This window comes from Abrus precatorius, unplaced genomic scaffold, assembly GCF_003935025.1.
Source record: "Abrus precatorius isolate BTA unplaced genomic scaffold, Abrus_2018 Scaffold10, whole genome shotgun sequence".
In the NCBI taxonomy this organism is placed as follows: Eukaryota; Viridiplantae; Streptophyta; class Magnoliopsida; order Fabales; family Fabaceae; genus Abrus; species Abrus precatorius.
In genome coordinates, this window is record NW_020874292.1 from 11196845 (window position 1) to 11224438 (window position 27594).

At 26.2% G+C, this 27594-nt stretch overlaps 2 protein-coding genes across 6 annotated transcripts; one reads left to right on the forward strand and one right to left on the reverse strand.

Moving 5' to 3' along the window:
- The first annotated feature begins 964 nt into the window (after window positions 1–964).
- On the forward strand, window positions 965–4952 carry LOC113873561 (uncharacterized protein At5g50100, chloroplastic). Of its 5 annotated transcripts, none has more exons than XM_027511724.1 (8): window positions 965–1264; window positions 1399–1538; window positions 1621–1728; window positions 2179–2235; window positions 2847–2912; window positions 2997–3057; window positions 3473–3516; window positions 4397–4952. In XM_027511724.1, the coding sequence occupies exons 1-8, from the start codon at window positions 1099–1101 to the stop codon at window positions 4436–4438; spliced, it is 684 nt and encodes a 227-aa protein (XP_027367525.1). In that variant the 5' UTR covers window positions 965–1098; the 3' UTR covers window positions 4439–4952. The 5 variants fall into 5 exon arrangements, with proteins under 5 accessions (XP_027367525.1, XP_027367533.1, XP_027367541.1 ...); XM_027511732.1 differs by having other exon boundaries at window positions 2997–3125; window positions 4397–4579; XM_027511740.1 differs by lacking the exon at window positions 2179–2235.
- Window positions 4953–25472: 20520 nt separating this feature from the next.
- On the reverse strand, window positions 25473–26530 carry LOC113852923 (snakin-2-like). Its single transcript, XM_027483324.1, has 4 exons — window positions 26413–26530; window positions 26200–26265; window positions 25863–25905; window positions 25473–25657 (listed from the first exon to the last, which is right to left on the reverse strand). Exons 1-4 carry the CDS (start codon window positions 26467–26469, stop codon window positions 25473–25475), a joined length of 351 nt encoding a protein of 116 aa, XP_027339125.1. The 5' UTR covers window positions 26470–26530.
- Between the last annotated feature and the right edge of the window lie 1064 nt (window positions 26531–27594).

Sequence of the window (27594 nt, forward strand, 5' to 3'; positions counted from 1 at the left end):
ATGCAATGTGTTTGCAAATGAAAAATAAGAACCGAAAGAAAAATACTTTTCCTTCTCTAATACTCTTCTTTCTCTCACATGTTTACCATTTGAAAGTAATTTTAGAAAATAAAAATACTTTTTCTTCTCTTACCAGCTCACTGATTCACATATCTTTTTTCTATATATGTATCATAAAACAAATGTCTTTCGTCTTCATAAAAGCTGTATTTCTATCTTTGTCAATGTATACATTAGAATCAATACTTCATTTATTTGAATCGGATTAAATAACAAAAAATCTAAAATCTAAAATCGAATTTAACCATATAAATTGATTGCAAATTAAACTTTTTAAAATATTGATTCAAAATCCGCTCCAATCCACCCGTTTCATGGTTTTTTCTGCTCAATGGATGTGTGTTTGGTTGGATTATTATGGGATGTGCACTCCTATTTTAATCCATGTGCGAATCAATTTTATCACTTTTACGGGAAAAAAATGCTTAATTAATTATAATGGATTGATTAAATGTTTTTTAGACAAATTTTATTCTATTTTATCATAAAATTTTATTCTATTTTGTTTTATTCTAATTTATTTGATTTATAATGAGACATCCATATATAACCTAAATAACTAAAACTTTTAGAAGATAAATACGTGATTTTTAATCAAATTTTCTCGTAGTTAGAATAGAGTGAAGGATTCAGTTATAATTTAAACACTAATATAAAATTAAATTAAATTAAATTCTGTATTATTTTAAAAAAATTAAAACATCGTTAAAAAATAATTATATATTTAAGTGATAATTTTATTTAATAATAAATTATACGACGTTGTTTAGTCAATTTTTCATGGGTATAGTTTAAGAAAGAATTTAACTGACACGTGTAAAGTGAAGCATCCAAATTCGCGTGAAGCAGAATCTGAGCTAAAAGACCAAGTTAGTATGAGTAATAATAATATGGGTGACCCCGAAGCTGCCACGCATTGCGAGCGGGTGCGGTTAAGAATGAAGAGCGACTTTGTCAAGTTTGGTCTCTTTCAACAGAAACCTTCCTTCCGTCTACAACTTGTGTAATATCAACCACCCAAACACACACAAGATTAAAATGGCTTCGAGACTTGCAGCCAGTGCTTCTACTTCACGCTTATCAAGGCCTAAAAACCCACCATTCTTCTCACTTTCACACCGCAACTTCACTCTCAATTTCCATAACCCACCTTCTCATCCTCCACGCTCCAATGCTTTTCCACCACTTTTTATTCGCAAACCTGGTACATACACCCATCTTTAGTGTTTTCCATTTTATTCTTATTTTTCGTTTTTTGCCATTAATCGTTTTGGGTACGTACTCAAAGTGAACCTCACGTACACGTTCTTAATCTTGATTTGTTTGGTTGCGTTGTAGGGTATCAGTGGCACGTACGAGCTATTAGTGAGGCAGCGGCGGAACCTTCTATTTCTAATAAAGAAAGGGAAGCAGAGTCAACTAAAGATTGGAAGATTAAAATGTTGTATGACGGAGACTGCCCCCTCTGCATGCGCGAGGTTCACTTATTATTAATAAGTGTTGTTTTTGTGGCTCATAATTCTGTTGGCATTGATGGACACTTTTGCATGTTTTTGTCAGGTTAATATGCTAAGAGAGAGGAATAAGAGTTATGGCACAATCAAGTTTGTCGATATAAGCTCAGATGATTACTCTTCAGAGGAGAATCAAGGCCTTGACTATGAAACTGTTAGTCTTCGCTTTATGGTCTATGCTGAATTGCTGATAGTCACTTTTCATGTTTTCTCTTGTCTCTATAAAGATAAAAAATGTTTGGTTCGTAGCTTTAAAGTGAATCAAACGTTATGTTATCAAGTCCAGTAGCTCCTTTTCTTGTTTTGTGAATTAATTTGATGACAATTTTCTATGATCATTTATTCTGAGTGATGACGGATGACAAACTTTGATGTAATCACTGATAATTTTTATTTATGTATCTTTTGGTTTCGCGTCATACTTCGATTGCTAGATCTTTTTTTTTTTCATTCATTAGATTTTTTAAGGATTTTGGCTCTGCGAAGACATGCATTTTCACAAGTATGTACTAATTGATATTTGATAGATGTTATATGAAGTGTCAACCATTTCTTGCATGTTTTGACGTATAATACAATGACTGATTATTGTTTCCCCTCATAGGCTATGGGAAGAATTCATGCTATTCTCTCAGATGGAACTGTGATTACAGATGTTGAAGTACGGCTTCTGTCCTGATCTTCATTTCTAACCTAGGGAAATTCTTCCCACTTCTCTGCCTCCTGCTTCTGTAATAATATCATGATCCAAATAAGGATGCTTTTGAATATCACGTGTTTCGGAGAATTCATAATCAGAATATTAGTTGAAGTTATATCAATTTCAATCACAACATATGCATAATAGTTTAGTACCAATGAAACTTAAATATCAAAAATAATTCCAAATCCTCCTACAACATCTTCTTATAAATCCTCCTACTAATTAAATGAAGAAAGAATTAAATGCAGTGTTTCCAAGAAATACAGTCACCTTTTCATTTGATGCTTCATAGAGTATTAGGAGGATTAATCAGAGGATATAGCATTACTCAATTATCAATATCCAGTGTTGCTGCTGAATTATGAAAATTCTTCTACCACCATTGATTGATAATGATCATTGAATAAAAATTGACACCCAACAGGGGATTAAGGGATAAATCTGTGATATATGAATCTATTTCTGATGAGTGAAATTTTACCTGTTCCAATATGAAACTATTTTTTTTTCTTTTTTTGAGGTAAAATTTCTATATATGTGCATGTTTAATGCTTGTGGGTATTCTGCAGGCATTTAGGCGACTATATGAACAAGTTGGTCTAGGTTGGGTTTATGCCATTACAAAATATGAACCAGTAAGGCTTCCTATCTTCTTCTGAAGAACTATAGCTTATTTCTTTGTATATTATGTTATTAATGGAGGTAAACACCGTTTACAGGTTGGAAAAGTTGCTGATTCCATATATGGCATTTGGGCTAAATACCGTCTTCAAATTACAGGTGAAAGCAATGCACATCAACAATTTTGCTCCAGAATTTCCTTATGGTTATATTGCCATTGTTGTATGGCTTCAAGTAACACCTAAGATAGTTTTTTAACTTTAGTTGGGCTTATGTAGCCATGTCTCGTCTTTTGTTTAGTGGGAACAACATAGTCACATTATAAGCTCGTTGAAGCTCAGAATTATTCTAATAGACTAGACTATAATATTATGCTGTAACAAAATCAATTCATCAATGAATTAAGACTATCAAAATCAACTCATCAATGAATTAAGACTATCACTTTTAGTGGCATTTTTCATTTTTAACTATTTATACGGCAATATTTTCCACTGCCTGAGAGCAGGTGTCCCCAATGATTATGCTAACATTCTTTCAACTGATACATTAATTACCCATTTCTTGTTTCCAGGGCGGCCACCTATAGAAGAAATATTAGAAGCTCGGAAGAAGAAGGTAGGCATAATCTGCTGCATGTAGTATCAAGTTAAATTTAGCATAGAATGTCTCTGCAGAATAAAACATGAAGAGGGAAGATAGCAAGAAAATTTGAATAGGGAAGAAATCTCATAGTCGAAAAATAGTCTGAATATTGAAACAGTAGGATTCTTTGACAATCTGAACCTTGATTTGTAGTCTGTATCCCTTTAATCTTAAGTGTACCTGACCTTTATGATGCAAAAATTAAAGACTCTGATAGACTCCTGCATGATAGTATGGAACAGGATCAGCTGATGGATGTAGGTCTCACCAGGCCCATTATATGGCGTGTGAATGCTAGGATAAAGAATGCCAGTGCCACAGGCAGTTAGAATGTGGGGGAGAAGTTTGTTATACAGTACAGTTTACTATAAGAAAAGAGAATAGAAGAGAGAGAATGTAGGAAAGTATTTCGTGACTTAGTGGCACGGAGGGAAACCTATGGAATAGGAGTTGTAACTCTTGAAGAATTGTATCTTTGTTTGGGGTGTCATTCCTCATAGCTAAATAGTACATTAGTCATTTGCATTAACCTTTTCTGTTGCTGTTTTCTTCTATTCCGGAGTTCTGTCAGACTCCTTGTTTTGTCTTTGCCCATTATAATGGACAAAGTAGCACTAATGAGTAACTTAGTTGAGACATACATATAATCTAATGCTTCATACGAACACAGCAAAATGCTAAAATATGGTATACATTTACGATCATAATATTAAGAATTCTTGAATAATTTGGCTTTTAAATATTTGTTGAGGTCGTTGATAGTTTTTTTGGCATATAGTTTCGCTTTAATGTGCCTGACAATATGAAGTTTGTACTTGGTGCTGATCTGTTATCTTGTTTTCTGTCGTTGCAGGGTGATGAAGTATGCAAAGACAGCAATGCATGCAAGATGTAAATTTCGGAGATATTTGACTATGGTGTAAACTTCAGAAGGCTCGTTATTTGATTTTTTTATCAAATTTGATCCTCATCCTCCGAAGCAGACCTTTAAAAGATCTTTATTAACAAAAAGAATCCGACATAGATCGCTGTCACAGCATTTATGTCTGCCTCTTCATATGCCTCTTCATATGCATTTATGTCTGCCTCTTCACAGCATTTTGATTTTTGACTTTGATTTCAATTAGAAAATATTTTCTATGTCTAATTTGAATCATATCACCTAATAGCTCTAAATACTAGGAATAGATTTAGAATTATTAGTTGGTTAGGTTCTAGAATTTAATGCAAGGATTATAATTTGATAAATTGAGGAATCGTTGTTGGATTATAATCCTTAATAACTCTAAATGCAAGAAATTGATTTAGAGTAGCTTAATAGAATTGATTAATAGAATCATATTTATATGACATTATAGATCAATTGAGCTATATAGATGAAATTCAATCTCAACAGTCTCTCTTTCTTGTTATTTCCTATTTTTATTTACACTGTTTAATTTTAATCAATTTATATTTCAAATCAATAAATATCAAAACATATACAATGTATATAATTCTTTTATCAAGCTTTAAATAGGATATTAGAACCTACTATTATCTTACAAGTCTCTATGGTTAGACAATCCTTATTTCATCTTTACTACAGTAGACTTGGTCTGCTTGCTAAATATAAAAAAATTGCTTAAGAATATTAATGTCATCAAATTTCACAATAAATAAATATAATTATAAAATTAAATAATAATAGTTTCAATCTCATTATTTCCATACTTGTCATCAGTGAAAGGAACAACTTCTAAATTTAGTTCATCAAGAGAAATACTAGCAACTTCAAGAATTTAAGTTCCTTCAAATGGATCATATTCATCTCCACCAATATCTCACATTTTCTTCTAACTCTCACTATAATTTTTATGCTTTATTGAAAGAAGAAGATTTGTATGAATAAAGAATAAATTTTTAACTCTCTAGATTTAATTTATTTCTTTTCAAGGAGTGGATAAAGGAATATGTACTCCAATTTCTTTCACAATAAGAAGAACATAGTTGTGAAAGGAGCTTCAAAGAGATACCTTGAAATTTAGGAATTGTAGCTCCATACATTATCCACCATTTCTTTGGTTGCAAGTTCTACCTATCTTACAAGGAATCAAATTGGCTAAGTTCTCCTATGGCACTTGAGAATTTAACAAACTTTGTAGTAGTTTCTAGCCTTTCCTTTGAATTTGTAAAGTAATGTCTCAAATATTTGTTTCTTCCCACATAAATCTCATTGTCCTTACCTGGAGGAACTCAATTTGAAACTTCTTTAAGCCATTGTATACAATAATACCTATTATAGAAATACATGAATTATAAGGTTAACCTAATTGAAACTTGAAATAAATTGGACCTTCCATTTAGTGAATGAGCTAAACAATGAATTGGTGTGTAACTTTTAGTCCATTTATCAATTAAGATGTTGTATATCACTTCATAAAAGATGAATGTTGAGTCAATTTCTTTTCTTTATGTTGATATGTTGCTACTTTTACTGTTAAATCAAAGAGTCCCATTTTTTATAAACTAGATAAAGCTTTAGCTTATAAGTATCACAAAAATGAATCATATAATATATAGGCTCTTTGAAGCTTAAAATATAATCAATTTGATCCCACCAAAGGTCATTTAGAATTGTTTCCTTTACAAATGCAGCATTTTAGAATCATTCTCTATATAATGTGACCATTGTTCATTAATTATCATGAATTGAAGATCATGCTTAATGGTTCTTATTCTCTTTAACATCATAATAATTGAAGCAAATATTGTCTCAGCAATAGCTAATAACTTTCAACTGCACAAATTGATTATACATTGTTAGTCTCATTGAAAAGTTCATTTTGAAATTTTTAATAATGAAAGCATCATCAATAACAACAGAAATCCAATCACACTCACCATAAATATTCTCATTACTTGGTGTATTTTTTTAGAGCACAAATATTCTTGAGAGCAAGATTTAATGTGTGAACTACACAAGTTGTCCAAAATATATAGGGATGGATAGATTCAACATTTTGAACTTGTAGCCTTGTAAATAGGAGCATTATTAATAAATATTTGGACAATATTTTTTGGCCTAACCTCATCAATGGTTGACAAAATTAGATTGACAATGTTATACTTGTCTTTATATTCACTAGACCTATCAACAACCCTTTAAAACATTGGTCCTAAATTTGAGACTGCCATGAAAATAATTAGGTGTGTGTCATGGTAACTATATATTTTTTATGGGTATCGTACCCAAAAAATTTACACCAATAAAAAAGAGACACATAGCAAGTTAAAAAAATGTATTATTACATATAATTTATTTAAAAAAAATATTATTTGCTACATAATCTTATTATATATATATATATATATTATATTTCTTATTTTATTTTTCTACTATTTTTTATAAATTTTGAGTTTCAAATAAAATATAATTCATATTTAAGAAATTTTTATTTATTATAAATAAAAAGAATTATAACATAATATATTAATATAATAATTAAATAATTGAATATTAATAATAATAATAAAAAAATAAAAATATATTAATATATTATTATTATTATTTTATTTTTAAATTTTAATTCTTTTAGTTTTGATTGCATTTTATTTCTGTTCAAAGACTTAAACGCTCTTCAGCTTGTTTAAATATAGTAAATATAATAATTTATTATTAAATAAACTTATTGTTTAAACACATATATAAATATTTTTAGTTTTGAATAGAATATAACTTTTATTTATTATAAATAAAAATAATTATAACATAATATATTAATACAATAATTAAATATTAATAATAATAAAATTAAGAATATAAAAAATATATTAATATAATATTATTATTTCATTTTTAAATTTTAGTTTATATAATTTTGATGTAAATATAATAATTTATTTTTAAATAAATTTGTTATTTAAATATATGTAAAAATATTATTAGTTAAAATTTTTCATGTAAACTACTCTGAAAACTTTTAAGGGTACCATAGAATTTACCAATTAATTAATACCCTTCTTTATGCATCAGTTCAACCATTAGTAACTATACTCACATCTTTTTGACCAAATATCTTTTATCGGTTGGAGTAACCTTAATATGTTGGTCTTGTCTTTTTTCTTTTCAACAATTTGGTTCTTATAGCTTTGTAGCTTGGTGGAAGAAAACCTGAAATAAAAGTATCTATATATCTATATTATATATATATATATATATATAATTGACTACACCTACTTATTACTGAGTGTATTAAATTTTGAGACGTAACTTCATCTACTTATTACTTTATACCTTAAAATTCAGAATGTATAAAGTCATTCGCATTGACTTCACTTACTTATTACTCTGTGCAAAAAAATTCAAAACATATAACTTATGAATTAAAATTATATTTTATCACACTTATTATATTTTAATTATATTTAAAGAATATTTATTAATATTAATGGTTATATTATGTTACAAACGGCAATATAATTAGCTTAAATTACCGTTATTAAAATTAATTATAATATTTTTTATAATTTACGAATTAAAATTATTATTTGATTTTAACATAATCTATATTTTATTATGTACTTCAAACACTAAAATATATTTTAAATTAAAAAAATTAAACTTAAAAAATTATTAGTTTATAATATATGTTGTTAAATTAAATTTATAATGAAAGACAAATTTGCATATTTAAATTATTTTATTAATTCATTAAAATAATCTACATTTCAATATGTACTTCAAATATTAAAATGTAATTTGATAGAAAATTATTTGTTTATATTATATATTATTAAATTAAATTTCTAAAGAAAATACAATTTTACATGTTTAAATTACTTTATTAAATATTTTAATATAATCTATATTTTAATATTTACTAACAATACTAAATTGTAATTTAGTTTAAAAATACTACATTTATCAAATTATTAGCTTATAATATATATTGTTAAATTAAATATCTAATGAAAAGACAAGTTTACAAATTTAAATTATTTTATTAATTATTTTAATATATAGTTTAATATATATTTTAAAAACTAAAACTTACTTTAAAACTAAATAAATTATACTTACTTAATTATTAGTTTATATTATATATTGTTAAGATCAAATAAAATAATTTCAAATTACTTTCATAATTTGCATAATTTATGAATTATAATCATAATTAATTCATGCTTATTATTTTTGAATTTTATTTAAAAAAATTTATTAAAATTGATAATTATATAATGTTAAAAAAAATATTAACAAAACTATTGTAAATAATATTTAATAAAAAAATATTATAATTTATTATAAATAATTTAAACGAATTTCAAAATTTTCTATGTTAAATGTTGAAAATAGAAAAAAGAATATTGATTAAATTGTACAAAAATACTTTTGAAAAAATTTTATGAAGTTCTCGATTTATCTTTTAATTATAAATAAAAATGTATCTTTGTTTCTAACTTCTATTTAAAAGTTGAATGTTAATTAATGTTTTATATTATATATTATTAAATTATATTTTCAATGAAAAGATAAGTAAACTATTATACAAATAAAAAGACAACTTTTATTATATTAATTTTTTATATTCTGACTTTTTATATATCACTGGGTAGGACTTTATATCTACTTATATAAGTCATGTTTACACAAATTTTAAAAACTTGCTCACGATTCTTTCTATTGTTATCATTTTTCTTTGTATTTTGCAATCATGTCAGTTGTCAAGAATTATTTATCCACGTAAGTACGTGCATTTTCAAGTTTGATATTTTTTATTTTATTTCACTAAATTGTGTTATATATTTCAATTTAATTTTTTGAGTAAGCATAAAGATGCATTTTTTTAAATGATATCATGTATTGAATTTTATTGTTAACTAATTAATTCGTATCAAATTTATCATTATTTTTCATGCTTTGGTAGGAGAACAACAAGTTGCAATGAAGATAAATGGACTTTTCTTAATGATTTGAATTCAACAACAGATAATTGTATTAAACCTATATCTCTAACCATGGAAACTACAAACCAAAAAGAAAGAGAAAATTAATGTATAAATTATAAATTTGTAATGTATTATTCAAATTTTTTAGATAATACAATAATTTATGTTTAATATTTTCTTTTAGGTTACAACTTGAAAAAAATGAAGTAAAAAATGAAGAATAAAAGGCAACAATAGAAGATTTAGAAGATTGAACCATTTTTATAGCAATATTGTATAAATACTTTTAATATTATGTAGAATTTGAAAAGTAAAATGTCATCAAATATTTAAATTTTTTATAAAATAATTTTGTTATCTTATTATATACATTTCCCTTACTTTATTATTATTATTATTATTATATTATTATTATTATTATTATTATTATTATGTATTGACTTTATTTTTAACATAAAATTTGCCTAAATTTTATATGTGACTCATAAACTTTATATTATATCAACTTCTATAATTTTAATTTATATAAAGATTAATATTTATATTAAATAAAATCATTCATCTCTTTTAGTTTCTACCTAAATCTTATTTAAAAAAATTTTAACTACTATTTTTTTCTCTTCTTTTATTATTTTTATTTTTTTACAACTAATTTAATAGAAATTGATATATTATAATTATGTATAACTTATTAATGTAGATAATATTTTATTTATATTTTATATTTAATAATTATAATGATAATAATTGATAAATTGTAATTAAGCAAAATTTATTAAAAATAATGGTTATATTATGTTAAAAACGGCTATATTAATATTGTTGTGAATGACATGATGCTTGATAAAAAATTATTAAATTTTTAAATGTAAAAAAATTTTAAAAATTTCATTGTAAAGTAAAATTATGCCTATTGAACGAAAATAGCTAAATAGTAAAAAAAAAAATCTATTAATTTCTTAAGTTACAATTTAATTGATATTAATTTAAATTATTTTATTAAATACTATATATACAATCTATATTTTAATTTGTACTTCAAATACTAAAATATACTTTGAATTAAAAAAATACTACATTTACAAAGATAGTAGTTTATATTACATGTTGTTAAGTTAAATTTATGATGAATAGAAAAATTTATATATTTAAATTATTTTATTAATTAGTTTAGAATAATCTATAGTTCGATATGTACCTTAAACTCTAAAATTTACTTTTGCACTAAAAAATTTACACTTACAAAATTATTATTTTATATTATATATTGTTAAATTAAATTTCTAATGAAAAGATAACTTTATAAATTAAAATACTATATATAAAATAAAATTAAAATTGTTAAAATAAGTTATAATATTTTGCATAATAAAAATAATTAATAGGAAAAAATATATATATTTGTTGAGTTACCTTTTAATTAAAATAACATTGTTTATTTACTTTAAGTTATGTTAAAATTTAAATGATATTATTTTAAATTATTTTAAAAATTAGTTTAATATAATTTATATTTTATTATGTACTTCAAACATTAAAATATACTTTGAATTAACAAAATTACACTTACAAAATTATTTGTTTAATATAATTTAAATCATGTATTCAATTTTATTTTTAACTGATTAATTTGTATCAAATTTATCATTATTTTCTTTAATACATCACAAGTAATTATTTACTTTTATATTTTTCACGTTTTTGTAAAGAATAACAAGTTTTAATAAAGATAAATAGATCACTGTTATGAAATACACTAAATATATATAACAAAAAAGAGTTAATTAGTACTGATACAGTACTAATTAATAAAAATGTATTAGTATTTGTATTTTTTTATTAAAAATTTATTATTTTTAATAAATTATAATTATGTTATTTTTATATATTGTTGTATAATAATTAACTAACTTAATTTATTTTTAAATTTTCTAATTGATTAATTTTTTTCTTTCTACAAAGCAATTACATATATGCTTCCATAGTATGAAGTATTTCTTACTAGTTCAAAGGTATATTAAAGTAAGGAAAAATATATTTTATAACAAATTTTTTAGTGACAAAGAATAAAGATAGATTTATTGCTATTAAAAACAATTATTTCATTTTGCAATTCTATGCCACTAAATATTATTAAGGAATTAAATGATGATAACATAATTCTTTACTGTATCTTTGAGTTTGTGAACTTTGAAGATTTAAAAATTCGTTGTGAAAATAACATCTTAACAGGTATTTTGCTGTAAAATTTTACTAAAATTATTATATAATTTGTATTTAATTTATTAATTAGTTTCTTAAATTTATTTATTTTATGAATAGATGTGATTAGAGTGGTCATGCACACAAGCCCTATTGAAGAAAAAATAATTGCTTAAGGTAAGATAAAAGAACGAGAGAATTAATGTATAAATTATAAATTTGTAATATATTGTTCAAACTTCTTAGATCATACAATAATTTAGAAGATTATATTTTGTATTAAGTCGCAACTTGAGAAAGATGAAATAAAAAATGGTGAACAAAAGGCAACAATGGAGGATTTAGAAGATTGAACTATTTTTATTACAATGTTGTATAAATATTTTTAATATTGTGTAGAATTTGAAAAGTAAAAATATCACCAAATATTTTTGTCTTTTATAAAATAATTTTATCTTATTATATATATATATATATATATATCTTATTTTATTATTATTATATATATATATATATATATATTATGTATTGAGTTTGTTCTTAATATAAAATTTGTTTAAATTTTATATTATATCAACATCTGTAATTCTAATTGATATAAAAATTTAATTTTTATATTAAATAAAATCATTATTCTTTTTTAGTTTCTATACAAATCTTAATTAAAATTTTTTTAACTATTCTTTTTTCCTCTACTTCTATTATTTTAATTTTTTTAAAAAATAATTTAATAGGAATTAACTTATCATAATTATGTTTAACCTATTAATGTAGATAATATTTTATTTATATTTTATATTGTAATAATTACTATGACAAATTTAATTTTTAAATTAAAAAATTAACAATATTTTTACTTAATAATTTTGTTGCAATTTTTTTTATAAAATATTATAACGATGATGATAAATTCAAAAATCTCAAATTAAAACTAATTAGTTATAATAATTGAAATAAATTAAATATTATTAAATATCATAACAATAAAAATGAGTATAATTTGATATTTAAATCTTTAGGTAACTGTTGATTTTGTATATTTAATAATTTTATATTGTAATGAACAAATATGTAAAGAAAATATAATGTTTTAACTCTAAATTAAGTTCAAATTTTAGATTTAATTTTATATATATATATATATATATATATATATATATCATTTGTTTCAAAAGTTAACAAGTATTTTCCTTTACGTACTTCTAAAATTTTATGAGTATGAAGTTTAAATATTCATAACTATCGAAAGACTTACAATCTAAGAAAGATTGAGATCAATGTTTAAAATATTATAAAAATATTCTTTATATTAACATATGAAATTATATTTATTTATTAGAATTATATATTCTCACTATATAATTATTCAAAATTTTTAAATTGAAATACAAGTTCTAATATTTTTTAAAATTTTACTGAGAGTATTCAATTACAAATGCAGAGAACCATGCTTTCCAATAAAAAAAATTTATTCATTTTTTAGACTTAAAGTTAGTTCCCAGGATGTAAATTAAAATACAGGTATTATACATAAAAATATTAATTCAATACAAATATTTTTTATTAATATATGTTTATTATGTTATATTCTTAAAATTATAAATTTTTTAATTTTAAAAAATATTTAAATCAGGTTCACTAAATATTAACTTTTTATTTTTGTAAGACTATGTGATATATCAAATATTAGACTATAAAGATAGAAATAAGGACATCACACAAAAATTATATCTGAAAGCAATTATCAAATCTCAAATACATCGGATCTGTGTCAAAATTATTAGAACACATCTTTTTTTTTTTTAATGACGGTATAATATTTTAATGTGTATATATTAAATTTATATTTATATTTTTAAAATAATTACAGACCTAATTAATATTTTAATGACGGTATAATATATATTTAAATTAAAATTTTATTTAGTTATTTATTAGTCTTTTGTAAGATGCAACATATTATTAAATCTATTATTATCTTAATAAATATTATCTTAATTTTATTAATTCTATTATTATTACATTAACAAATAATTATTTAAAATTATTTCATATTTTAAAATTAATTTACTTCTTTATTTTAATTAGAGAATAATTATAAAATTTATTCATGCATGTATTGATATTAATATTATAAACTGTGATAATATTTGCTTATTTATTTATTAATATAATTCAATTATACACGTATAGAGTTTATCATAACTACTCTTATAATTAATATTTTATCATACAAATTATAAATTAAAATTATGTTTACTTATTTATTAATAATTTTTTAAAATTGTTGGTGATAAATCAAATCAAATCATTAAATAAGAGCTTATGTATCCTGTAAAATTATTGAATATTTTAAATTTTAATGGATTTACTCTCCATTGCTTGCAACTCAAAGAGGGAATGTCAATTATGCTACTTCAGAACATTAATCCAACATTAGAAATGTGCAATGAAACAAGACTCTTTATTAAGGACAATCATTAAATTATGTTGCATTATATTTGTCAAAACCTGTATTTAATCATAGTCAATTATATGTTGTATTTTCTAAAATAATGTCAATAAAAGAAATAAAAATATTTATTATTAAAGAAGATAAACAAATATATAAATACAAAAAATATTGTATAAAAAAATATTTCATAATCTTTCTTACTGTAATTATATTTAATATAATAAATTTTTTTACCATATTGATATATTTTTATATTTAAATTATATATTTTATATTTTAAAATAAATTAATTTAATAAAAATAAAACAAACCCGTGCAATGCACGGGCATATTTACTAGTTTGTAGTATAAATAAATGCATTACCAAAATAAGGATTTCTAGCAACATTAAATGAAAAACTAGCTGAATAAAATAGCTTAGATATTTCACATGTTAAATACTCTCCTGCTTCATTATTAAATGCCTTTTATAGTAGTCATCCAATGCCTCTTCTTTTCTTGCTCCCATCAATTAATGAATTTAAACATATAGTTTCAATAGATAAAGGAACTTGTATTGACTTTGATTTTTCATTATTCTCTTTGTCAAGTTGTTTCATCTTTACATGATATTCATTTGACACTTTTGAACAAGCAACAATCTCATTTTCTTTTTCTCTTAACAAATGAGATCACACTCTAAAGTACAAACCTTTGTAAGTTTTTTTTTTTTTTTTTGCGATAGTTATCAAGCCAACTTGCATTTTCTTTTTCCTCTTTCTTATTTTGCAACACTGATACATAAGCTCGAAGGAGAGAATCATCTACAACTGTTCCACATATGTATTCAAAAGTAAAAGATGTAGCTAAATTATTCGTTCAACTTCTAGTCCTAATGCTTTATTATTGTGAATTCATCTATAAATCATAATATATAAGTTTAATGTTACAAAAATGAAAGAAATAAAATTTAAGAAATTCAAAATAAAACATAAATAAAATGTATATTAATATCAATAATCATACAACATCAATCTATATTAATATTATAAAATTTAAAAATTTAATTTTTCAAAAATTCGTAACAAAACAAAGTTAAAATGTACATCTTAGTAATTTAAGTTTAATATTTATAATTTATTCAACATAAATCTATACTAATATTTTAAAAATATAAAATAATAATAATATATATATATAAATTTTAAATAATACACTATAAGAAATGTGTCACTTAATGTCGGTTCATTAGTAGCAGTTCACAATAATTACCAATAAATATTTTAAAAATAATATTTAACTTTTGTTTTAATAACTGACAAGAAAATACATGATTTAGTGTCAATTTAAGATAACAGATTATAAGAAATATAATTCCTCTCCCTATTCTTCATCATCCACTCAAAGCTACCATTCATTTCCACCTTAACTTTATTGAGTTCCACCACCACCCTCCTCTCTTCCATTGCTACCACTGCCATCACCGTCAAAATGTCTTCTTCAACAGTAATCTTCTACTATCCTTTTAACTTCCTCCAAAAATGACTCTCCTTTAACGACTTTATACTATAAATTATATAAAATATATGTTGTGATGTTAAAAAATATATGGAATGTGAATCCAAATAGTAAAAGAAAGAACTGAGTAGAAGATAAGAACGAAAAAAAAGTATGAAAGTCAAACTTTAAAATAAAACACTATTTCTTGCTGCGTACAATCTGAAATTTGAATTTCAAATTTTAGCAACGGTTCAAAACTACCACTAAATAACTGTCGCAAATTTTAAAAACAAATTTGCATTTGTGTCGCCAATTTTAATTTTAGTTTCATAACTAAAAGAATAAAATTTAGAGGCGATTAAAATTGTCGTTAATAATAAAATTTAACTTCCACAGACGAGCAATTTTTTTGTAATGATAGTTATGCATCATAAATTTATATTAATATTGTAAAATAAAAAATTTCAAAGCTAAAATTAATATTAAAAAATTCAAAATATAATTAAATATTTATTAAATTTATATTAAAAACTAAAAAAATTAAAATAGAACACAATTATAATATGTATATATGTAGTATTAATATTAATATTTAAATATTTAATTTTTCATAAACCTATATTAATATAATAATATTATAAAAATTTAAAAAATATAATATAATGACACTAGTCACATGAAACGTTTTGTCCATAATATATACAATATTATATGTTTATAATAAAGTGAGTAAAAGCCTACAAGGTAAAAGAATGGGTGGGAGCAAAGATAAAATATACGCTGCAGATTTAAAGCTGAGAGCAAAGCAAAATCAACAAACTAAAAATTTAAATTAAAAGTGGCCAGCAAAATGAACACTAGCAAAGCAAAATCAGAACGTAACATTTAATATAAAAATGAACTTTGATAACCAATTGGCAGCCACTCCTAACGAGCTTCACTCTTTAGAAAAGATAGACCCTACTCCTAAATAGAGAAGACGAGCGTGTAGCAAAAATCAAGCCAAGTGAAGATGCAATTAGGAAACAAAGATGAGATGATTATATATAGAATTTAGAAAAAGAAATGTATTCAAACCAAAAAATTAGTACAAGGAACTCACAAATAAAGAGATTATAGAGCACTATGAAAATGTTTTGGAGGGACTTTAAGGTCCATGACTAGATCAAGGGCTAAGAAGACCCAAGAGGCCCTTAACAAACTTATTGAACTTGTGAGGCACTTGGAAATACCACAACCTTCATATGAAGTTCTATATATACTTCACATACACTATACTAGATACATAGGTCTTGTAAAATTAGGTCACATCTTTTCTTTGTATAAATACCGTGTATTAGTTTATGATTTCTTCTTCATATTTTATTAGTTAGCTTTAATTATTTTGGGCTTAGTTGCTTAAGATCTTTTAGGCCATGTATTTTGGCCACCTTTAGTTAGATAGCTTAAGAATTGGGCTTGGCTTTAGAAAACCTCATTAGTATAGCCTCCATGTGCAAGCCTATATAAAGACTTCTCTCGTTGTAAATTGTCAGGCTTGTAATCTATTATTGAGTAATTTATAATGTTTTACACTTATTAAATGTTAATTAAAGGATTATTTGGTATTGGAATAGATTTAGATGGAGTTTGAAATTATTTTAAAACAAAAAGTGAACAGTGTTTCCAGCGTGAACAGTCTAGCGGTGAACAATGTTTCCGGCGGTGAACAGTAAATTTCAAAAATTTTCTATGAAAATAGGGCTTTACACTAAATTTTTATTTCTTCACTCATATTCAACTTTCCAAGGCCATATACCACTATTTTCTCTCATATTAAACTCTCCTAAACTTAGATTTCTCTTCAAATCTATGATTTTGCGTCTGTTCTAAGGGATTTAAAGTAAGTTTCTTTAAGTTTGAAGTTAGATTCACAGTTCGTTTCTCTTCTCCTTCTCTTTCTCATAGAAGTTCATGGTGTTCTTAGGAGAAACTTCGTTCTAAAGTCAAATCTTCGGTGAATCTTGCGATAAAATAAGTAATATTCGGTAGATCTGGAGTGAATCACCGTTCCAAAGTAAAGGGAGCTTACTTTAGTCTATGAACTATGTTTTAGACGGTTTGATATGTTATTAAAGAAAGGTTTGAGTTAGTTTTGTTAGATCTCTTTGGTAAAAGTTGAGATATAAATGATTTAATACTTGAAAGTTATTTTTCTATGTTATAGTTAATGATAACTGATCTAATAACACTGAGATTTGGCTGATTTATTATTAACTTGTCTTAGCTGAGCAGTTGAAATGATTTTACCGTGCTGCATCATGCTGAGATATATGTCTTGCATCATTATAAAGTCGAGTTATACGTTTATGTGGGTAGACGTGTAACGGTAGAGTATGCTGAGTTGTGCTATGCTGTGCTATCTAGATTCAGATACCAGAATGGGTTGCTCATGGATCGACATCTCACTTGAGCGACAGGTCTGTTGCCTGAGCGAGATATGCAGACAATAGTCTCGCTCACTATTTTCTAATATGCTCGCTTGAGCCTTGTCCATCTCGCTTGAGCGAGATCACTCTCGCTTGGGCGAGGTGACAATTGGGCTGAAACTATCCTATCTCGCTGAGCAAGATAGCCCTGCAGCATTGCATTTCTGCACGCTCAATCTCGCTTGAGCGAGATGTACGTCGCTTGAACAAGATCTACTGCATCAGAATCCTTCTAAAAATCCTCTATACTCTCTTCTAAATGCACTCTAATATTATTTAATATTAAACAAAATATAAATTACCGAAAAGTGAAAAGAGGGTGTTACAACGTATCTATGCATACACAGTGCATATCGATACCAAATATGAACTCGATGTTGGTACCTTTGTATTTGAAACATATCTATGCATCAGAGAAAGAAACTATTGATTAAATTTTATTATTGTAAACTTTTATAAACATTAATAGAATTTTATATATGAATTTAAATTTAATTATATTGGATGGTTAAATGTACAAAACATTCATACACACAAACTCCAAGAAAGTAAGAGGTGGCAAACTTTTGAATTTCTACTATATGTTTAAATTTGTATTATGATATTTTGAAGTGTTAATCTCACTCATGAATTTATTAATAATTTAATTAAATTATATTGATTGTTATTTAATTATGTTTTGTACATTAGTAAAAATTATTCATCTTTATATTAATTAAATTAAATTTATCTATATGTATGTTAACTAGTTATTACTTATTAGTCCAATTTCTTTCTAGTCAAGAATTGATACAAATTCTTATGTAGATAATTTTTTTATCTCCATCTTCCAGAATCTGATGTATCTGCTCCTATTACTTCCTTTAAAGAAAGCTCTTATTACTTCCAACTTCTTTTGATATAGATGATTTTCTATATGCAACTTCCAAAGTCTTAAGTCTTTGCCATCAAATTTCTTAATTCTCATTTTTTCTTCTTTCAACGTCATTGCTCCTATTGCTTCCTCTAAACTAATGTCTCCATGGAAAATCAAATCTTTTCTAATATGGAAGATTAAACAAAGCTACCTTCATAGAGCATACTAAGATAGGTTGTTGATACTAATTGTTGAGAGCAAATAAAAGGAAGGGAAAGAAGGAGAGAGAACAACACAAGAATTTAACATGGTTCATCATACGTTGTATGTATATACTTACATCTACGACTACACTAGGAAAGTACTTTTTATCGTGCATATAAAAGCATTACAAAACATTACTTATGTAGCAACAATAAGATAGAGGTCCCTTAAAAATAAGTGATTTGGGTCTTAATCAGACTAAATAATACTAATAAAAGTTAAAAAACAAATAAGAACAAATATTAGATAATTACTATCTTGTTACGATGCACAACAATATATATAGATCACTAATGTTAGAGTTGTCAATTTGGACCGACCCACCCTCAGCTAGCCTAAAAATAGGTTGGGTTGGACTGGTCCATTTTTTAATTTATAAAAGAAAGTCTAGCTTGCCCCATTTAGAAATGGGCCACAGGCTAGTCCGTCAGCCCATTTAAAAATTAATCTACAAAAAATTATAAAAATATTAAAATTAAAAATTAAAAATGTAAAAAAATATATAGTTACAAATTTAAAGTAGTAAAGTATAATTCAACTATAATTTTATAATTCTAAAGCACACAAATTTTAACAACTTATAAACTTAAATCATAAACCACTATCCATTAATCCACAAACCAAAATATTTGACATGTTTATTTCCAAAACTACAACACTTTGATTAAAATCAAAATACAAATAATTAACATCAACTTCATAAAAATAATCATTAACTTCAACACAAATTAAGTACAATATTTGACAAGTTAAAAAAAGGGTGCAAAACTTACTAGAAGAGAAATGATAGCATGAGCTATAATGCTTTAATCAATGAAACTAAAGTAAATGTCCATTGCAAATTATTCCACCACTTTATCAAAACAATATCATAAAACAAAAGAATATAAATGTTAAGGAATGAAAGAAATTAAAAAAAAAATAGAATAACATGAAAGGATTTAATAATGACAATATCTCATATATACATTGCAAAAACTACTTAATATCAAAGCTTTTTATAAATGGCAAGCGGTGTGAGGTGCAAGGGTGAGTGGCATAGGGAGGCTAGTTGATAAAGGGAGGCACGGGGACGAGGCGTTATGCGGTGGGAGGCTACAACCCTACAACAATTATTTAAGTTTGAGGAATGTGAAGGAGGAGGGAAGCAAGTTAAGAACTTGAGATTTTGAGATTAAAAAGGAAATTTTGTTTGGGATAGCAGGATAGGGACTAGGGTTTCTTCTAATAAGTCTAAGTCCAACCCAACTCAAGTCTAGTCCAATCTGTGTGAAAAATTCACTATTTTTTTTTAAAGAATGGCCTAATGAGCCAATGTGGCTTGAATCGGCCCCAACCCATTTTCAAATGGGTTATGGAGGGCAAGTTATATAGGGTTAATGAATTAGGCTACCATAACCCAGCTTGCCTAATTTAGTGGGTTAAACAGACCAACTTGATGAGTCAAACCCAAATTAACACTCCTAAACATCGTATAAAGATGCTTCATTATCCACGACTCAATTTTGCTTACCAATGATACTCTTCTTCTTAAACTCTTCTCCAGCTCAATAAATGTCCAACCTTTATTTCACATCAGCAGCAATTTAAAGTCCCTTGTCTTTACCCCTCCCCTCCCCTCCCCCGTATAGCTTGCTTGTTATATTCTTTAAAATGGTGGAGCCTTTGTGCTAAAAAAAGAGAGGATGTAGTGGTAAGATTATGTCAAGACAATCACTTGTACATTTTCTACATAAAGAAAATATATTCATAAAAATAAAATAAAATAAAGGTAAATTACTTGACAAATGATAGAATTAAAATATAAAACTATCTCAAAATTTTCAAGCCACATGTTCCTTACGTCTTGTTGTAACGCCCCAAATTTTGTAATATTAATTATTGTTATTTATATAAATCTAAATGCATATATATGCGTGTGTTGATTTATTAGATAATGATGTTTATGTTTATTAAGTATATGGATGTGTGTACTGTGTGTATGCATGACTAGATAGGGCTAAAATAGGCTAAGTGCCTAAGTGCAGACGTAATACTGGGCTGTTCTCGCTGTAGCAAGAGGGCCCTGGGAGGAAGGACTGAAACTGTCGCCTTCTCCCTGTAGCAAGAGACGTCTCGCTGTAGCGAGAGAGCGACAGTTTAGGGTAAATTTCTGGGTGCAGTCTCGCTGTAGCGAGATTCTACAAAAATCAGGGTACAATTTCATCTGATATTTTCGCTACAGCGTGAGGGCGTGTTGCTGCAGTGAGAGAGGACCTCGCTGCAGCAAGAATATCTTATTGTAGCTAGAGTTTCACGACTAGAAAAAGATTTAAAGGGGGTTAGGGCTCGGGAAGGGTTATTTCTCCCTCTCCCTTCGAAATCTCTTCGATCCTCTCATTCCCAAACCCTTTTCTACCAATTACATTGCCTCCAAAGTCGTTCGAGAGCTTGATTAAAGGTTGAATCCGTGTGGAGAACGCTTGGAGGTGAGTTTTAATGGTTAAGGTTTCGATTTTTCATCCCTTTCTCTATTTTCGTGGTTTCTCTGGATTCTCATGGAGTTTCTCCATGTGATTAGGACGAAATCCATGAGGGGGAGTACTTATTGGTAGATTTAGCATGTGGGTCTTCAATCCAAGGTAAGGGGAGACTCTACCCTATCTCAATGTATTATAATTCTTGTGTGTTTTGTTGATTAATGCAATGTGGCTGAGGTAGGAAGTAGAAATTGTGTGTTTGATGGAAATTGGTGTGCATTGTGATGTGTGCTGGAATAGTTAGGCCCCATGGGGGAAAATTGTGTGTGATGGAATGCCATTGATTGATGAATTAATGAAATGTATGTGAATGAGGTGTGTTAACGCCGTTATAATGTGTTGTGAATGGTTCAGGGATACACTAGGGGTGTGGGGATGAGGACGGTAGAAATACCTTGGGGAGGAGAGAGTGGTGGTGACACTGATTGTGGAACGGGTGCACCACTGGCCACACACTCTTTTCCTGACTAGACCTCTGACTATTACCTTTGATGAGCGACCTGTGACTGTCCACGTGGTATCCATGAGGCGGGGATAACCGGCGACCATTCATAGTGAAAATCTGTGATCACAGTGCCACAGTGAGTGTGGCTGGTGTACTTATGCACGAGTTTGTGTATTGTACTTATGGATGTGAAATGCTGCCTGTGATTGTATTTGCCTAATGTATTTGAAATGTGCTGGAGGTGAGACTCTATGTTGACTGTGTGTTTTGGGTAGTGTAGAGTACTCACCCTTACATTTATTTTTCAGGTAATAAAGGCGATCACACCGGACTTAGTGAAAGGGTAGATGGAACTGCTATAGGACTTAGGATATTATTTTGAAAACTGTTGTATTTGAATAAGTCCTGTAGCAACAATTTGATATAATTTGTGACTCATTTCTTTATTTGAAATGGTTGATGAAACTTGAATTAAAAATAGAAATTTTATTATTTCAAAATTTTTTGAAATTCCTTATTTATTGAAATTAAATTTAAGGTGTTACACTTGTAGCTACTAACTAGTTATTTGTATAATTTTCATTAAATTAATATCAATATTACAAATAAGAGTCTATTATATAGGAAGTGAATATTAGTGAAGCTATTCACCTTCACAATTCATCATATGTATTATAACACTCTTAATTTGTAAATCATTTTCTCATAATTCATAAAGGAAAATTTTAATTAAATTATTAATGGACTCTTTCTCAATCGCAATACAAGAAAACTTAGCAAAATTAAAAAATAAAACTTTTCATTTCTCGTCATTCAGTCCATAAAAAGTTTAATAATACTCTAAAAATAAAATTTGAATGGCAATAGTTAATTAACATATTTAGTATTACTTAAATACACAAATTTAATATTTACAAGTAATAATTAAAATACATTAGAACTTAAATAAAGTAATTATAGAATTAAAATATATCAAGAGTCATAATCTAGATCAATTTTCATCAAACCACCCCTTTAGTTCTTCCATTTTTTCTTGCGTCAGGTCTTCATTATAATGGTCTCCACTATCTGCTGTAGTTATCTGTTCTTGAGTAAATCTAGCTGGTCTTTCTAGATGATCAAAGTCATGGAAGGAATATACATAGTTCATCACGACTGGTGTTCTTACAGTTCCTCTCACACATGCACATACACAGACATAAGTTGTGATGGATCCTACTACTACTAATAAGGTAATAAAAAAGAATATCATATTCTATCATGATCTCTATAGTAAATACCTCATCAAATCCATTCTCATTGTCTATAATAAATTTATACTGACAAACTTTATGTCATTTTCTAAATTTATTATTTAATCTACTTTTTAAACTCTATTTAGTCAACCTAATTGGTCTTTAAGGAGTGGTCATTTTTATTTCCTGAAAATATAAGTAAGGATGAATCTTTTCTTTACCACTAAATAATGCAAAAAATAATCAATTTAGAAATTTCACAACAAACAAAACACTAACAAAATACATCAACAATGCCATAACACATGTACTATAATCGCACAATGCAATATGTCATTCTCTTCTATACACAATTTTTCGTGCACTGTGATCACAGTCTTTCAGCACTTTATAATATCTCTTGGGCCCTTAATTCTACCAATCGTGCCTTTTGCATCCCATGAGGTCTTATATATGTATGGATAGTCGTCGGTTAGTCGTTGCAATACAAATATAATGTATGCAATACTCAGCCCTTTAACAAAACTACAATAAGAAGTTTAGTCGAGAAATGAGTGTGAAGCTTTCGCTTTCATTAATTTATATCTTGGTTGTATGCCCTAACCAAGATCGAATCCAAGAATTGAATCCACAATTGGCTAGAGAGTTTGATATTAAGGACTTGAAACCATCAAACAAGATTTTAAGAGATGCAAATTCATCAAGATGTAAAGGATGAGAAGATTTAACTTTCTCAAAAGAACTACCTAAAGAAAGTTTTGCAACACCTCAATATGCAAGACTATAAGCCAACATCTACCCATTTTTCTTGTATACATCAACAGTGAAAAGCGTAATATATACAATAATCTATATCTATTTACTTCTAATTTAATACTTTCATATAAGTTGTACTTATTTTTTTTATCCGTATCAAACATTAACTCTTCAATTCATATAAATATATGTCACCCTAGTCTATAGAGTGTAGACTTATTCTTATATTTTTTCAAAAAAATAAGGTGTATTAACAAAGTAATGATAATATAATAATAAGTAAAACTCTCTCCTTTTTAAGGAGCTATTGTATACTAACATAGTATTTAGTTTTATTAAATGGCGTAAATTAACATGTAAGAATTTCAGCTTTATAATTTCATCCACTAGTTACATGAAATGTGTGATTAAATTTCTAATTACAGTAGAGCTTGTGTTAAAAAATTTCAGCCTAACTTTGTCGTGAGATAGAGTGTTTAAATGAGATAAAATTTTGCCCCTTCCTTATTGTTAAAAGGTAAGGTCAAGCTAGAGAAACATAAAATATAAGAATGCAAAAGTCACATATTGTTCTTCTTTCCTCAGTCTCTAACCCCTTTCTTGAAAAAAAAAAAACTAGAATTTTGATAAACACTTTTGTCCTTATTTTAAAAATATCAAATAATTAACATACTAAAATAGTCTTTTACATATTTACAGTTCAATTCATCTCATTTATTTTATTTTTATTTCTATCGATCCAAATACTATGTTATTTCATTTCTATTTGATCCTAATTTCATATCTCTATTTCCCTTTTTTGTCTAATATAATTAGTGTATTCAATTCCGAAGTCCCATCCATAACGAATTTTCATGAGAATGAGCATCCTCCATATAGTTAATTATGGAAGTGCACTTTGAAAATATAAGAAAAATATATTCGTGATTTTATAAATACTGCAAAGCATATATATATATATATATATATATATATATATATATATATATATATATATATATATTCGAGCAAGGGCACATGTGGAATGTGTTCCCACTTATGGCCATAGAAAGACTTGGATTTGGGAAGATCTTACAAGAACTAGAACTGGGAACTAAAAAAGGTAATGATGCATTATCTTCATATTGTGCGCAAACAAATGCACAAGTTCAAACGGCGGATTATGGTAATCAAGGCATGACAAGGCACAAACTAGAACACAGGCCTAAATAAAATATCAATGCACCCACTTGAATTTTGGTACTCGTTTTGCATAAAATTTTAACTTTTAGAGAAGATAATGTGTTGATTAAGGCAGGGGACAATGGGTCTTTGGAGCTCTAAGGGCACTTGGTCTTGTTGGCATGTGTGGTCATGTCAGTATAGCAAGTCCCACAGAGCTCCCTGTTACCAGATGTACCAGGTGGGACACACTTGCACCTCACGCAGCACGTCCCGCAAGCCCTATTGCACAGGTTGGGCCTCGAATGAACACTGCACCTCGACTTGCACAGCCCACCACAGTCTATACAGAGGCATTACAAAATAACTTAATCAAAAGTAAACCAACAAAATAAATTAATAATTATAAAATTCCAAACTCATTTCCTATGAAATTAGTATAAATGTATCAACACCCTCTCACAAACTATTTGCTCTTGGCTTGAAAATTTGATGCCCATCTATAGATCCCAACAATCAATATTTTTTGTTAATGATTATATATTTACCTATGTCTTGCATTAGCCTTCTGATCCTGCCTCTCACAATCAGCTGGAGAGAATTCCAACATGAGCATTAAAATTCAAATTTAGAAAAGTATTATCAACATATTTTCTGATCTATTTTAATATATTGGTTAAAATTTATTAAAAACTATAAAAATATAAATAAAAATATTAAAATAGAAGACTAGAATAATTATTATACTTTTTAATAAATTTTACTCAATAATAAAAAATACTTAAAATAATATATTAATAACATTTTTTTTAATTACATACACTTCACGAAATAATAAAAAATAAAACAATAATAATTCTATATATATATATTCTTTAAGCATACTGGCTCATCAGGAAAGCGCGGTTCTTCTTCCACTATGTCTTCTTCTATCTTCAGATCAGATGAAACCTGCATGATAAAACCACCAAAAGATGAAAACTAAGAAGAAAATGGAAGCTGCTAAACCAACCATGCATAACAAAATTCATGAAACAATGGTTTTATTAAATGAATATCTATCTGCAAGACAACAGTAGTGTTAAATTGTTAATGTACCTTAACAAGGCACGTGAGGAGCAACATCCCCAATACAAGAAGCACGCGTGGCGCCATGGCTGCAGAGACTAATAACTTAAAGGGAACAAAAACAGGTTTAAAGTTCAAACTTCAAATCTCCACCAAGATCGCCCGGTGACTGAAACACTTCTGACTTCGCTATTCACACTTCAAACCTTACTTGCAGCATTATATAGACGAAAGTAAAAGCAGCATCGGGATGTGTTCAGTGAAATTACCAAAGGACCAAATATGCAGCATTAATATGTGAGAAGGTTCTTTTACCTTTTCCTGATAAATTATGGCACCAGGGTTTAGGATTTGCAACATGTAGATTCATTTGGGAATAATAATGATGATAAGGAATATAATTTATTATATTAAATTAACTAAATTGAATTTTAATTTTTATCTTCTTATATTTAAAATTAAATAGCTTAAATGACAAATTTTATAGCAGACTAATTTAATAGCTTATACAATTATGGTTATTTTATTTTAATATATATATATATATATATAAATTTAAAAATTTATATTTTTAATCTAAGTTTTTCATATATATATATATATGACAAGATATTTTTACTTTAATATAAATTTAAAATTTTTTATTTTTAATCTGAATTTTTTATTTAATTTATATTTAAAATGAAATACCAAATCGAGTTTAAAAATTTTTACATGTAAGAAAATTCTTTTTCTATATATATATATAATAAAGTTATTTTTAATAATAGTTTTATAAAAATTTTAAACTTAACTCTATAATTACTAATATATTTTATTAAAATGATAAAAATTTGATTAAATTAAATAATTTTAAAATATAATTTTATCGTATAGTCTCAAAAAATATTTTAATTATATAATAATAATTATAAATTTAAGAGATATATCCCTTTAAAAAAATTCTAAAATTTTAAAAAAATAAGAAATAATTTTTGTAATGTAAGAAGAGGCATTTACAAAAAATTTTAAAAATTATACAAGATAGTAAAGAAAATTTAATCTCTAAAATTTAAAATAAAATTAACAAAAATGTGACAAAAAAGTAAAATCTAGAGTGTGATTCACATACTATTTTCAGCCAATTTCAATCTTAAAATATATATATATATATATATATATATATATATATATAATTGTGAAACAAATTAGATGTTTCATTTCTTAATCAGT

Coding starts and splice junctions, on each gene's coding strand:
- LOC113873561 (XM_027511724.1), top strand. CDS start 1,099: ATGGCTTCGAGACTTGCAGCCAGTGCTTCTACTTCACGCTTATCAAGG. Junction 1,265..1,398: donor ACTTTTTATTCGCAAACCTG/GTACATACACCC, acceptor GTTGCGTTGTAG/GGTATCAGTGGCACGTACGA. Junction 3,058..3,472: donor ATACCGTCTTCAAATTACAG/GTGAAAGCAATG, acceptor TCTTGTTTCCAG/GGCGGCCACCTATAGAAGAA.
- LOC113852923 (XM_027483324.1), bottom strand. CDS start 26,469: ATGGCGCCACGCGTGCTTCTTGTATTGGGGATGTTGCTCCTCACGTGC. Junction 25,906..26,199: donor CGCGCTTTCCTGATGAGCCA/GTATGCTTAAAG, acceptor AATTCTCTCCAG/CTGATTGTGAGAGGCAGGAT. Junction 25,658..25,862: donor AAGGCTAATGCAAGACATAG/GTAAATATATAA, acceptor GCCTCTGTATAG/ACTGTGGTGGGCTGTGCAAG.